Consider the following 12,604-nt stretch of genomic DNA (forward strand, 5'->3'; position numbering starts at 1 on the left):
TACGAGAAAATCCCTTATTCACATTAAGCTTTGGTAAAAAAGAACTTAGTTAAAAGGTAAATTTGGGCTAAAAAGTTATATTTGGATACCTCATTTGTTAATTTGTCAAAAAATGAAAAGGAAAAAAAAAATTAAAGGACATGGGTTCTTCAAAAGTAAGACTAATACATAGAAGTTAGGTAGGTTAAAGAATATTTAAGTAGCATATAAGACTATACCATTACATGACATGTAATTAAAACTATAGATAAACAAAATGTTTATAACAACATCCACAAGCACATGACTAAAGATTTGGACTCTAATAATAATAATATGATAGAATACATCAAAACTAAACCCTAATAGCACAAGCCAATATTGATATATATAGTCTACAATAACTCTTTCCAACCACAAAGAGATCTCAAATATTGAGTTCTTATAAGAATATTAAACAAACCCTTCAATAAACTCAACCCACTAACCCTTTTCATCTTTCAAATTCCTCCATTAAAATACATAGAAGGATTATTAATATCATTATGATTGTTGATATTATAATTACTATTATTATTCCAAATCACTGGATGATGAGGAGTATTAATTATCTGAGAGTGAGGCAAAAAGGGAGTTGAGAAATCAGTGCAAGAGTAGAGAAAAAGGCGAGCTTTAGCAGCATCAAGTTCCTTTTGAAGCCTTTGGACCTGTTTTTGGAGGAAAGAAATGGCTCCAACACACCCATAAACAGGATCTCTGATTCTTGCCTCAGCTTCGTAGGCCAACGAAACGACGGCATCTTGTCGTTGATGAGGAAGAACTTCGTTCAAGAGCTTCGCCACGTTACTCGCTCCAAATACCTTGTGGACATTGGCAAATTTTTGGGGTTCTTCAGGCGGAAAATAGGGTGCAAAAACACAGCCTGCTAAGCATTTTCTTCTTAGGAATTTGCAAGCTGCACAAGGGCTGTAATAATGGTTGCTTGTTGTTGTTGATCCCATTTTGATCTACACACCAAACAAACGAACTTTAGAAACTGTTTTGATTGACTTTTTAGTTTTTAAATACTTAGAAAGTCGATTTAATAAACTAGATGAAGTTGAAATTATTATCTTATATTACACTTTTTTTTGTTCAGTTTATTGAGAGATTTGAGTTTGTTGAATGGTTTGATTTTGGGTGACAAGGAATTGAATTCTTGTCAAATCAAAACTCCTCTAATACAATAATCTAAATAATTAGCTATTTATATTAGAGTTTGCCAAATTCCTAATCCAAATACTTTCTTCAAAAGAAAAGAAAGACACAACAAGTTTGTAGATTATTTCTTTCATATCTTGTGAATCCCTTGGAGTGAAATTATGTAAATTTTGTAAAGTTATTTCAATACTCTGTGTTTTCATGCTTCCAATGAACTCTCTGAACCCTTAAAATTCTTAAAAACATTCTAAAAAATAAGGGTTTTTTTTCTTCTTTTTCTCTTGACATGTCTGATGAAAGGTTTCAACTTTTTAACTGAGTTTTCCAGTTGAATCATCAGCAAGCTCTCAGAACACATGGCAGAAAATATCTTAATTCTGAATTTTTACCCAAAAAAACAAAACAAAACAAAAGAGGATTAGATTTGACATATGCATGTTTTCAAAAAACCAAATCAGGTTCAATATTGACAAAATTGAGACAGTTTCTCAAATCAACCAAAAACTCGTCATCTTTCTCAACATATTTTAAGAAACATAAAACAAAATCAAAATCAAAACTGTACATATGATATGTGATCATCCTAATTTTCTTCACATAGATCAGGAAAAAAAAAAAAGCAAAAGAAACTACCTTTTGGATTGCTGCTTAGGGCTGTCAGTTTTCAAGATCCTTGCTTTCTTGACATATATTCTTAGTAGAGTTATAAGGAACTAATTTATACTAAAAAACACTCAAGAATAACTTAAAATTAGATGAATGAAGAACTCATATATGGTCTCTTCAATTTTCTGATCAAAGTGAACTCTCTTCATAGAGAAAAAAAAAAAAAACCCTAATTTAGAGAGAGAGAGAGAGAGAGAGAGAGAAGGGGATAGAGAATTTAGTGGAAGCAAAAGATGGGGAAATGAATGGAAAGTACAGTAAAATAGGAAGCATCAAATCAAATAATGATAATTATTTTCAGAGATATGTCTCCTACTTTGACATTCCAACAATTCCAAAAACCCACCATATATGCATCTCTTAAATCTCCATACACAACTAATTATACACTTACAAATGAGGAATACAATTATTTTTTTTCTTTTTTAAGTTGGATATAATATAATTTATAAACACTAAGTTTGAATGGAGAATAACAAAAAGAAACCCAAATAAATATACTCAAATGTCATGAGACTTTCCTTAATTATTATATATAAATGAGAGGTCTCACTTTTTCATATACAATTCTTTTCTCTCTTCTGAGTTTGAGAGTTAGGGTTTAGGTTAGGGAAGTGCATGTGCCTAACCAACCCATAATTATGGCATTACCTTAACACATTATAGGAGAAGAGAACCCTTTCAAGAATATTACTAGTATATCGTTAGTTATATTTATAATTTTTAGTACAAATCATTAAAGTTTATGTGTATTCATTTGATGATTTTCAAATATTGTAGTACTAAAAGTTTTCAACTGTGACCATTCCAATATATAAAGTTATCTCAGTAGCTTTGAGTTTAAAGGGTTGATGCGATTTTTAATTTTTTTAAAAAAAATATTGTATGTATGATTACCATATTTGTAATATTTGGTGGGTATTGTTCAAATACATATTCAAATTTAAATGAAAATAAATCACATCAGCCACTTTAATCATTCATATTAATTTCCCTTTTGGTTAATTAATTTTCAATGATCATCCTATTGATTTTCTTTATTTCTCTTCCTTTTATTGTGGGTCATGGCAAAATTGGAAAGATTTGTTAGATCGATTTTAGATTAATTAATGGATTAATTAAAATGGACCTAATTATTAGAGACTTGCCTTTTGGACCCCTACTTTATTTATATGTATATTTGAGGGATCTTTTATTAGATTGTATTTATACCTAACTTTAAATTCATTTCATGATAACAATAATTTCTTAAACTAAAAAGGAAAAAGAAAAGGATAGTTTGTTTTAAAATGGTTTCTCTTAAGAGTATTACATTATATTATAAGAAGGAAAGAATTTGAACCATTATTAAAAATGATGGTTTAAAATTTTTTTAATAACTTTTCTAATTTACTCAAATTAGGAGATTTAAACCTTTAAAATTGTATCACGAAGAGAAATTAATATATGGTACGGATAAGAACATTTACATAAAATAATGTAATTTTAAATGTTTACATATTTATACTACTAATAAAAAGAAATGAAGATAGTTTTATAATTTTTTTTCAGGAAAATTACGAAATATTTATACTTTATACAAAAATTAATTATAATAAATTTTTTTAAAAGTCTCTTATTTTTTCTATATAAATAGAAAATGTAAATTTTCAAATTTGGTGGCCATGGCTTTATCGAAATTAATTAACCAAAATTTTGTTCAAGGTTTCACTCAATATTAAATTTTGTACCGAATGTGTGTTAGAGTTTAAAATTTTATTAAAAGTTGATTTTTTTTTACACAAACTTTTGAAAGCGTAGATTTAATATTTAACTCAACTTGACTTTGCTTAACTGTAACTAAAAGAAAATCTTCACTGAATGACACAAGTTTTTAAATTTAGACCATGTTTGAAATGCCATTCTAAACTTTTTTAAAAAAGTTCTTTTTCTGAATAATGAGAGAGGTTTGGGTAGTCAGTATGTTGATCAACGAATTTAAAATTAAAAAGACTCACAATCAATAACCATTCACCACTCAAACAAAAACAGATACTTTTCTTCTATGTAAATGTTAATGAATTCATAACACAGCTCAAAGATTCATACAAATAAAATACATCAGAAAATGCAATACCTACAAAAAGTATTACCCAACTGATTCAAGATCAGAGACAGAGAAACAGAAGTAGTGTTGTTAAAATTCTTATGCACCATTATACAGAGTCCACATATCAGCATAGAACCTCAAAGACCTTGGAAGCAACTTCTTCCAAGCAACAATGTCCGGCAAATCACCAGTGAGAGCTAAGGAACTGTCATCTTCGCCATTTCCAAGTCTCAAAACCCATAATTTCTTTCCATAAACTTGATGCATTGCTTTCAAAGTTTGTTCCATTACAACTTTCCCATCTCTCCTAATGTCCTCAGCCTCAACACAACTGCCCCCAACATTCACCATCACTCTCCCGCCTTTCATCAAACACCTTTCGAGCATTCTCCATGTATTTGGATCTTCAAGTTCAGGAATCAGACTCCCTTCACTAAACAGATCAACCAAAATCCCTGCAAATCCCCCTGTCACATTTGCATTCAGAGCATTCCCAATGTAGATAAAAAGCCTATCTGGGTACTTTTTTTCCAGCTTCGATACACCGAAAAACTCCCTCCCAACGGCTACTACAGAAGGATCGAGCTCCCACCCATGAACCACTACCTCAGGATATAGCTTTAGGATCGATCGAGCGGCGGAGCCGGCGCCGAATCCGAGGATTCCGATGGGTCCCGAAGGTAGAATCGGCGGCAATGTGGCGAAGACATCGAAGTAAGTGTTTGTGAGTGATTTGAAAAGGAATGAAATGCTGTGAATGTTACCAGGAGCATCGAGAAGGAGCAATCTGGAACCTGCAAGTGGGTGCTCAGCTCTTCGGGAAACTTCGAGAACTCTGATGAAATTGTGGCGGGATTTGAATTTGGCGAGGATTTTGACGTCGTCTGATGGAATTCCGTCGTCTTGGGTCCGTTTCTTAGGGTTTGAAGATTGGGTCTGGTGGAATTGAACTCTAACCCGATTGAATTGGGAACGCTTGATCTGTTTTTGTTGAAAGGAAATGAGATTTGGAGAAATGGGTTTGAAAAAATGGAGGGAATTTTGAATTGGGTGAAGAACTAAAGGGATTTCTCCGTTCAATTGAAGCCGCATTCTGTGCTCTGACGATAGATGAAAACCAAAAACCACTGATAATTTGATTAACAAGCTTTTGAGACTTTCGGGAGAACAGATTTCTACTTTGGGCTTTCCGGCCCAAAGGAAATCAAAGCAACACACGGCCCAAAATGAATAGGCCCACTACCATAAGTATGGCCCATTATTATCCCAATCAATGGTATGAATAATAACTAAGTATATAACAACGATTTTAAAAAATTGTAAATATAGTATAGTATATCCGTAATAAACTTTTATTGTCGATATACTCTTACAATTTATCAGTGATAGATCAACGCTAACATTTGCAACATAGTCTATGAATGATAAAATTTATAAAGTTTGACAAATTTTGATATATTTGTAATTTTTTAAAATATTGATAGATACTTAATTATATTAAATCTAAATATTATATTTACAACTATCTTTTATTGTTTAAATTTTATTTTAATGTTAATAAGCATAGTAAATTATTGAATAATAATTGTTGATGGTTTACTACATGACGACCAACCAACATGATAAGGAATAAAAACATTATATAATTTATGGATTATACTTCATCTCAATAATAATAAATGAATGAATGAGGAAAGGTTATATCAATAACAACTTTTGTTATTAATTTCGTTGATCAAATTGTTTTATCTCGACGAAACTAATTTTCATGTCGGTAAGTGGGTATAGAATTTCGATTTATATATTGTCATATTGAAATTGATTTGATGATAAAGTTTTATTCTATATGTTTAAAACATAACTCAACCAAAATCAATTAATTATAGTTCTCTTTTTCTTACTTCTAAGCAATGTTAGGTATATTCAATATTTTGTTAACTGTAACAAACGATTCAAGAAACAAAAAAAATCCGAGTAGGTTGTAATTATGACAGGAGAAAAGATATAAGTTAGTGATGATGTATGTATGGATTTAGATTGATTAAGAGAGGATTAGTGAAGAAATTATGATGCAATTATGAAGAAATTAAGAAGAAGAGAAACAAGTGGGGGGGAAGAAAAGAAAAGAAAAAGCTTTAATTAGAGTCAAATTTGGTGTCAAATCGGAAGCTGTTACCAATTGAAAACTTTAATCAAGAAGTTTATCACATCAAATTGCTTATTGCCCCTTTGGCATTGGTGATTTGACATATAAGTCCTTAATTTTTTTTTTAATTTGTGAATTTCTAAAAGCACTCTTATTGCTGCTTTTGACTTGCTTGTAGGGTGGGACTGCCTAAAGACATAAAATGGAATCTTCAAACTTTGAGGGATTATTTAATTCTTTGTTTATTTTGCACTAATTTATTAATTAACTCTAAATTCAAAGTTAACTTAACCTACACAATTATATATTTTTATTATTTTATTCCATTGTTGCAATTATTAATTACATCATTTTTTTTCCTTTTATTTATTCCACACCCTCTTCTTTTTTTTATTTTATTTTTTCACTCATTCTTCACCTTCTTCTAATCCCATTCTTTCCTCTCTATACCTATTCTATTTGTTTGATTTTTTTTTTCAGTTTTCTAAAGAAGCTATAAAAAAAAAAAGTAACATAAGTGTTAGGAATTTGAACTATTATATGATTTTATTTGATTCTTTGAATTGGTATATTGGTGTGGTTAATTTGAGAAATGCTAATTACATCATTTATGTTTCAATTATTTTGATATGTGAAGAATAGTGTTAGTTTTGTCTATCTCTCTTTCATTCATATAATTAATCAAGAGACAAGACTAAACCTAACAATGTTACTATTCAAAAGAAGATATGTATTTTCTTTCTAAAATATGCTTTATTAAAAGAAAAGAAATGAATAGACTACATGGAAATTAATTATGTTAAATCTTAGCAATAATAACATTCATGTTATTCCACTAAAGCAGTCCCTAAAAACCCAAAACCCAACCAAATTTGAATATCCTCCTTTACATGCATGAATTTTATAACCCTCAACTTTAATAATAATGATATCAACCACAATAATTTAATTAAACCTCTCAACTTTAAAAATGTTAGAGATTCATTTATTTTCAATTTCGTGGCTAAAATGCTTAATTTGATGAGTTTTTCTTTATTAGTTTGATATCAAATCTAATAAAAACTAAGTTTGAAACTTCATTTAAACTCTTATTAGGATTTGTTATTAAAGTTCAGAAAAGTTTAGACTTAATTAATCACCAAAAATCTTATTATAGAATGTGATTTGATATTTGTTTGTTAAATACAATGTGCCACTTGCAGACGTAACATCAAATCATAAAAGAGTGTACTTAATTAATTAATTAAGTCAACATTACAAGAATATACTTTGCAAATTAAAATAGAGAGAATATATATTATTATTCAATTTTCTGTCTCCTGATATATTTGCATCTTATGCATGATTATATGATAGCCCCAATAATGAAGAATAAGAAAATACACATAGCAATAATGACATGAATAATATAGGTTTGAGTATATTTGTGGTGCAATATATATGCCTCATATATATGACATGCATGTTTAAGATTTTCATTGTTTATCATAAAGTAATACAATGTACAACATTCTGTCAAGAAGTGTATATATGAAATTTATGTAATAGTATAGCTAGAGGAGTCCAAACAATTAATCAAAACAATTCAATCAATACTTATCCATAAATAATTAGTAATTTTGTATCGATCAATTCATTGCTCAATCGATCTTTACATTCAATTGTCTGAAATAAAAATGCTATATGTGTGTTAGAAGGAGTAGAAATTTCTAAAAAATCACATAAATGTATTAGTAATAGATAAGGCAACGATCAAGTATATATAAATAGAAAAATGTACAACTTTTATATTAAGAAGGACGATAATATAAATTTGTTGTTCATAAACAAAATATGTTGCCTCTAGACTAAATTAATTATTTGACACTCACACTCTCGAATTTAAAGATTTGCTTAGAAGGATCTATTCAATTATTTAAAAATTGAATTTTTGTGATTGAATACGCGTACTTATGAAACGTGGGAAATTAATACATTAAATCAAATAAAATATGTTAATTAGAAAAGCAGGACTCGTTCTTCCATACAAACATGTTATCCTCTTTATTTATTTTCCTTTTCTTTTCAAACAAATAAAATTATATTTTCTAATAACCATTAAATATAGATTAAAAACACTACATTAGATAATTAAGCATTGGATATAAACTTAAGATACATTTTTCTCATACATTCAACCGAAAGAATTGTAAGACACGTTGGGATATAGGTCGAGGGAGAGATGGAGACAAAAGCAAAAGAGTTGAATCATATTGACAAAGAGGGTAATGATTTGGGAGAAGGATGAAGGGAAAGAAATTATATATATAAATATATATATATATAGAAACGAATTGAAGGGTTCCTAGAAACCCCCTTTTACTTTCCACACCATCATTTTTTGTGATCATCATATCTTTAAAAGGAAGCTTTATTGTTGGCCGATGGACACCCTCTTGAAAATGACCACTCCCTATAATTAATTTAAAATCATATATATTTTATTTCAATTCAAAACCTCATGTCATACAAAAACATTATTAAATTAACAACTTAACCATTATTTACTCAATAATATAATGTGTAATATCATCTTAGTTTTTGTAGCAAAACATCTCTCCCGGAAGAAAACTAACTTAGTCAGTGATGACTTTTTTTTACACAACCATGATCACAAAATAGAAATTAGCAAAGTCTAGAACATCAACATAATTCACCTTTTAATCTTACTGACATAAGTCAAAAAAAATCTTCCACTAAATTTATTTTAGTACTAATCGTTCAAATCAATCAAATGGTACGTCGTCACATGGTTTTTTGAATTGCCATCTTCTTATACACGTCTACCAAAATCTATTCCCCTCATAAGTCAATTTGGCTTTATCTGCTTCATAGACAAACGCAATGTATTTCAAACTATTAAACTCTATGGTGATTAAGCAATGACTTCGCTTAAAGGGTGATAGCCTTCGACCTCTTAACTATATATGACTTGGTGCTTGCAGTATTTGAGTCTTTAATTAGCTAGCTTGATGACCGGATAAAAAGAAATAGTATAGTGAATTAATTATATTGAAATTTGAAAACATAATTGTATATATAATATAGTCAATTTAAGACAACTCCAAGTGGTAGTTGAAATTATGATATAGGACATATACAATAATTGTAGTGAGTCCCTTTGCCATAGAGTGATCTGTATATGAAGAGTTTTCTTTTTCTTTAATATACTATACTATAATGATAATAAATAATATAATATATATATATACCCCACATTCTAAAAACCCTCAACCTCACGAAACTTATATTCAAGGGGGGGTCTAGTGTACATTTCTATGTTACATTTAAATAGATTGTACTACTTTGTTTTTTTGCTTTTTTTCTATACAAATTTAACTTAGTTCTTTGTCCAATTATTATTATTATTTCATTTCCACCATTTAATGTCCCATAGATAATAATGCCACCACCCAAATCTAATCTATTTTTATAACAAACATCACTCCCACATATATATATGCTTTTTTTTTCATCTTATCATACTTTTGGATAATTCACGTACATTTGGAATCAAATTTTAATCCTACATTTTTCAAATTCACAATCTAGGTTTTCCTTTTACGAAAAACAAAACTAAAATCAATCATTTTTAATAAACTTATATTTTTTAGCCACGTGGCTTAATTTGGACGTTGGGATTAGATTTTGGTATTTTAGTAATGCTTTTATTAAAATTATAATTTAGGTGTAATATTAGTACTAATTTAAGATTTTAGGTGAATTAATGATTTAAGATGAATTTCAACATAGTTAGTGGAAAAAGACTGTATTCTAAGTCTTTATAATATTGAGTGGTATAATGTTGAATTTGTTTTTGTCTATTATTTTAAGTTTTTCTGCATACTATTAAAATATCCATGCCATACTACAAAGCTCTTAAAGTTTTAAATATTTCACAACTTGGTGTGGTTTTTTCATTTTTTAATTTCCTTCATTCATATTTAATATATCAAACATTTACAATTAGATAATTTCTTAAAATAACAAAGAAAAATTGATGTGTCCTTAAACTATATTTTAATCAGTGTATTTAATTAGACATGTGATGATGTGATTTGGAAGAAATATATTTTAATGTTGACTCCAAATAAACGCAAATGAGAGAAAGATATGATCATAAGATCATAATACGTAAACTAACCGTAAATATGAAGGTAATTTTTAAAAGTGGAAGAGTGTGTTGTAAAATAATGTTACCATTTCTAAAAAAATGATTTTAGGTAACGTAATGTTGAGAATTAAAAAGGAAAAAAGATAGAGAGGGAAAATGAAATGGGAATTAAAGTCGGGAAAGGTGTGCGACATCAGGGTGACGTAAGAAGACGGTGAGAGTAAAGAGAGTAGGGTCGGGTCGGGTATGGGGATGAGAAATGAAACCCGAAGATTTAAGGAAAAGAGCACACGCGTGGAAAACAGGTGGCGAGAAGTGTTTGGGTCGGTGACAGATTACACGTTTGCTAAGTCACAGTCGCAGTCAGAACATCTTTTTCAAATTCCGTACTGTTTTGCTTTGAATGTATTGGGTCCATTTCTGTGGATTGAATGTTCCTTCTCCATCTTTTTTCATTTCCCTATTTTTCTCCTCATCAATAACCTTTTTCTTCCTTTTTTTATATCCTTATAAAATCAAATTATCCATTCCTATTTCTACTATATCCTTTAATTATTTCATTTAATATCATATTATCAATTTTTGTTTCATTCCAATACCAACTTTACTATTTTTTTTTTGTTTTTTCAACTTCATTTTTATTTACATTTTCGTAAAATTAAGATGTTGGTTCACATCTATATTTTAAATCTTTTTTTTCTATTATTTTTTGTTTTTTTTTTCTTTTTCTTTCTTCCATTTTAATTTTTCAAATCTCTCTCACGTCCTTTTCTTTCTTTTTCTTTTTCCTTTCTTTTCGGTTGACTAAACTCTTTCATTACTTTTTTATCATATTTTTTTTCAGTTTGAATTTGCAATTTCTTTTCTTTTCTTTCAAAGTTCAATTTTACATACAATACACCGGATGGGCACAGAATTTTAGGTACAATTTTGTGCTCTAACCAATATTCTTTCTTCTCTCCTTTTGTACTTACTATCTATTAATTAGAATCTGAATATATATATATATATATATTCATAGAATTTGGATCTAATTTTCAACAAACATTTGATTAGTAAATTATGAGATTGGTTACAGTTTAGTAAAGTTTTGAATTACAATTTCATCCAAGAAATTTGGTTTTTTAGATTTTCAAATTCATATTCTTAACTTTAATTTTTATTAAATAACGACTTTATCTATTAAATAAAAGTAAGAGACTAAATAAAAACTAAATTCAAAACTTAAATATAAAATTATATATTGTACAATAAACTAATTAGGTGTAAAGACTAAATTTCTAAAACTTTTATCCCACCTCATAATATTTGTTAAATCTCTCAAACCCAGCCACAAGGTTTTTTTTTTTTTTTTTCCCTTAAGCAAACAATGTTTGAATATTTGCAACAAAAAATACAAAAAAAGGTAAATAAAGTTGTTGATTAATATGTTGATATTTCCATCCACTCAAAAGTCTGAATAATTAAGTTGCGACATTTACCTAGTGGGATGATCATAAAGCCATATTGATTTGAAATATATGAAAAATATTCTTCCAACATTTTCGAAATAGCTTTATATTACGTTTTTACAGTGATTATGCACAGGAGAATTCTATTATTTGATTGCGATATATATATATATATAGGATGGAAAATGAAATCCCCGTCAATTTTGATAAAGATTAGAGGTGTTGTTCTAATGGTGAATTGAAGCAATTATGAAAAAGAAAACATCCATTATTAATTAAAACTTTGATTGATATTGTTTCATCCATCCCGAATAATTTGAATTATTCCCTAACTGGATATTGTATTTTATATTTGACATTTGATAATTGATTATGACATTAGGTAGTGAAGGTAGAATGAATTAATTAGAAGATGATTATCCAATCCTGGATGTTTTTATTTTATTTTTTTAAAAAAATATATATAATAAAAAGAATGAAGAAGAAGAAAAGGATTAGTGAATGAATAAATAATTGGAGATAAAAAGAATAGAATAATTGAAAGACAGATAATAAATGTATAAATAGATGATAGAAATAGAAAATGTAACACCGACGGCGATACGAATACGTTGCTCCTTTATTACATATCGACAAGTTATAGATTTCACGTGTGAAGAGGAGATCTTATGGCCCTCAGAATATAAATTATTTTTTAAAAAAATAATAAATCGAGGGTTTTATAATTTATAAGGAAAATAAAAAATAGTGAGAAACGTAAATGTATAAGAAATAGTTAAAGATGGGAAAAAGAGACAAAAAATGTGGGCCAATCATTATGCGGATTCGGCGTATGAGGGGAGAGATGAGCTGGCTACGTATTTTCGAAGATAACGAAAGAAACTGTATTTATGTCGTCCGACGTGGACATGTCGGTTATA

The 12,604-nt window shown here is 28.6% G+C and overlaps 1 protein-coding gene and 1 long non-coding RNA gene across 2 annotated transcripts; both read right to left on the reverse strand.

Annotated features, from left to right (window-relative positions):
- Window positions 1–225: 225 nt before the first annotated feature.
- Window positions 226–2,075, reverse strand: LOC116401694. The gene is made up of 2 exons (XR_004214019.1): window positions 1,813–2,075; window positions 226–986 (listed from the first exon to the last, which is right to left on the reverse strand). It is a non-coding gene; the product is annotated as an uncharacterized LOC116401694 (long non-coding RNA).
- A 1,779-nt stretch (window positions 2,076–3,854) lies between these two features.
- LOC101205232 lies at window positions 3,855–5,068 on the reverse strand. Its single transcript, XM_004152518.3, has one exon. The coding sequence runs from the start codon at window positions 5,024–5,026 to the stop codon at window positions 4,031–4,033; it is 996 nt and encodes a 331-aa protein (XP_004152566.1). The 5' UTR covers window positions 5,027–5,068; the 3' UTR covers window positions 3,855–4,030.
- Between the last annotated feature and the right edge of the window lie 7,536 nt (window positions 5,069–12,604).

This window comes from Cucumis sativus, chromosome 1 (assembly GCF_000004075.3).
Source record: "Cucumis sativus cultivar 9930 chromosome 1, Cucumber_9930_V3, whole genome shotgun sequence".
Taxonomy (NCBI): domain Eukaryota; kingdom Viridiplantae; phylum Streptophyta; class Magnoliopsida; order Cucurbitales; family Cucurbitaceae; genus Cucumis; species Cucumis sativus.

Bases quoted from the DNA above. Each gene is read 5' to 3' on its own strand.
- LOC101205232 (XM_004152518.3), bottom strand. From the start codon at position 5,026: ATGCGGCTTCAATTGAACGGAGAAATCCCTTTAGTTCTTCACCCAATT.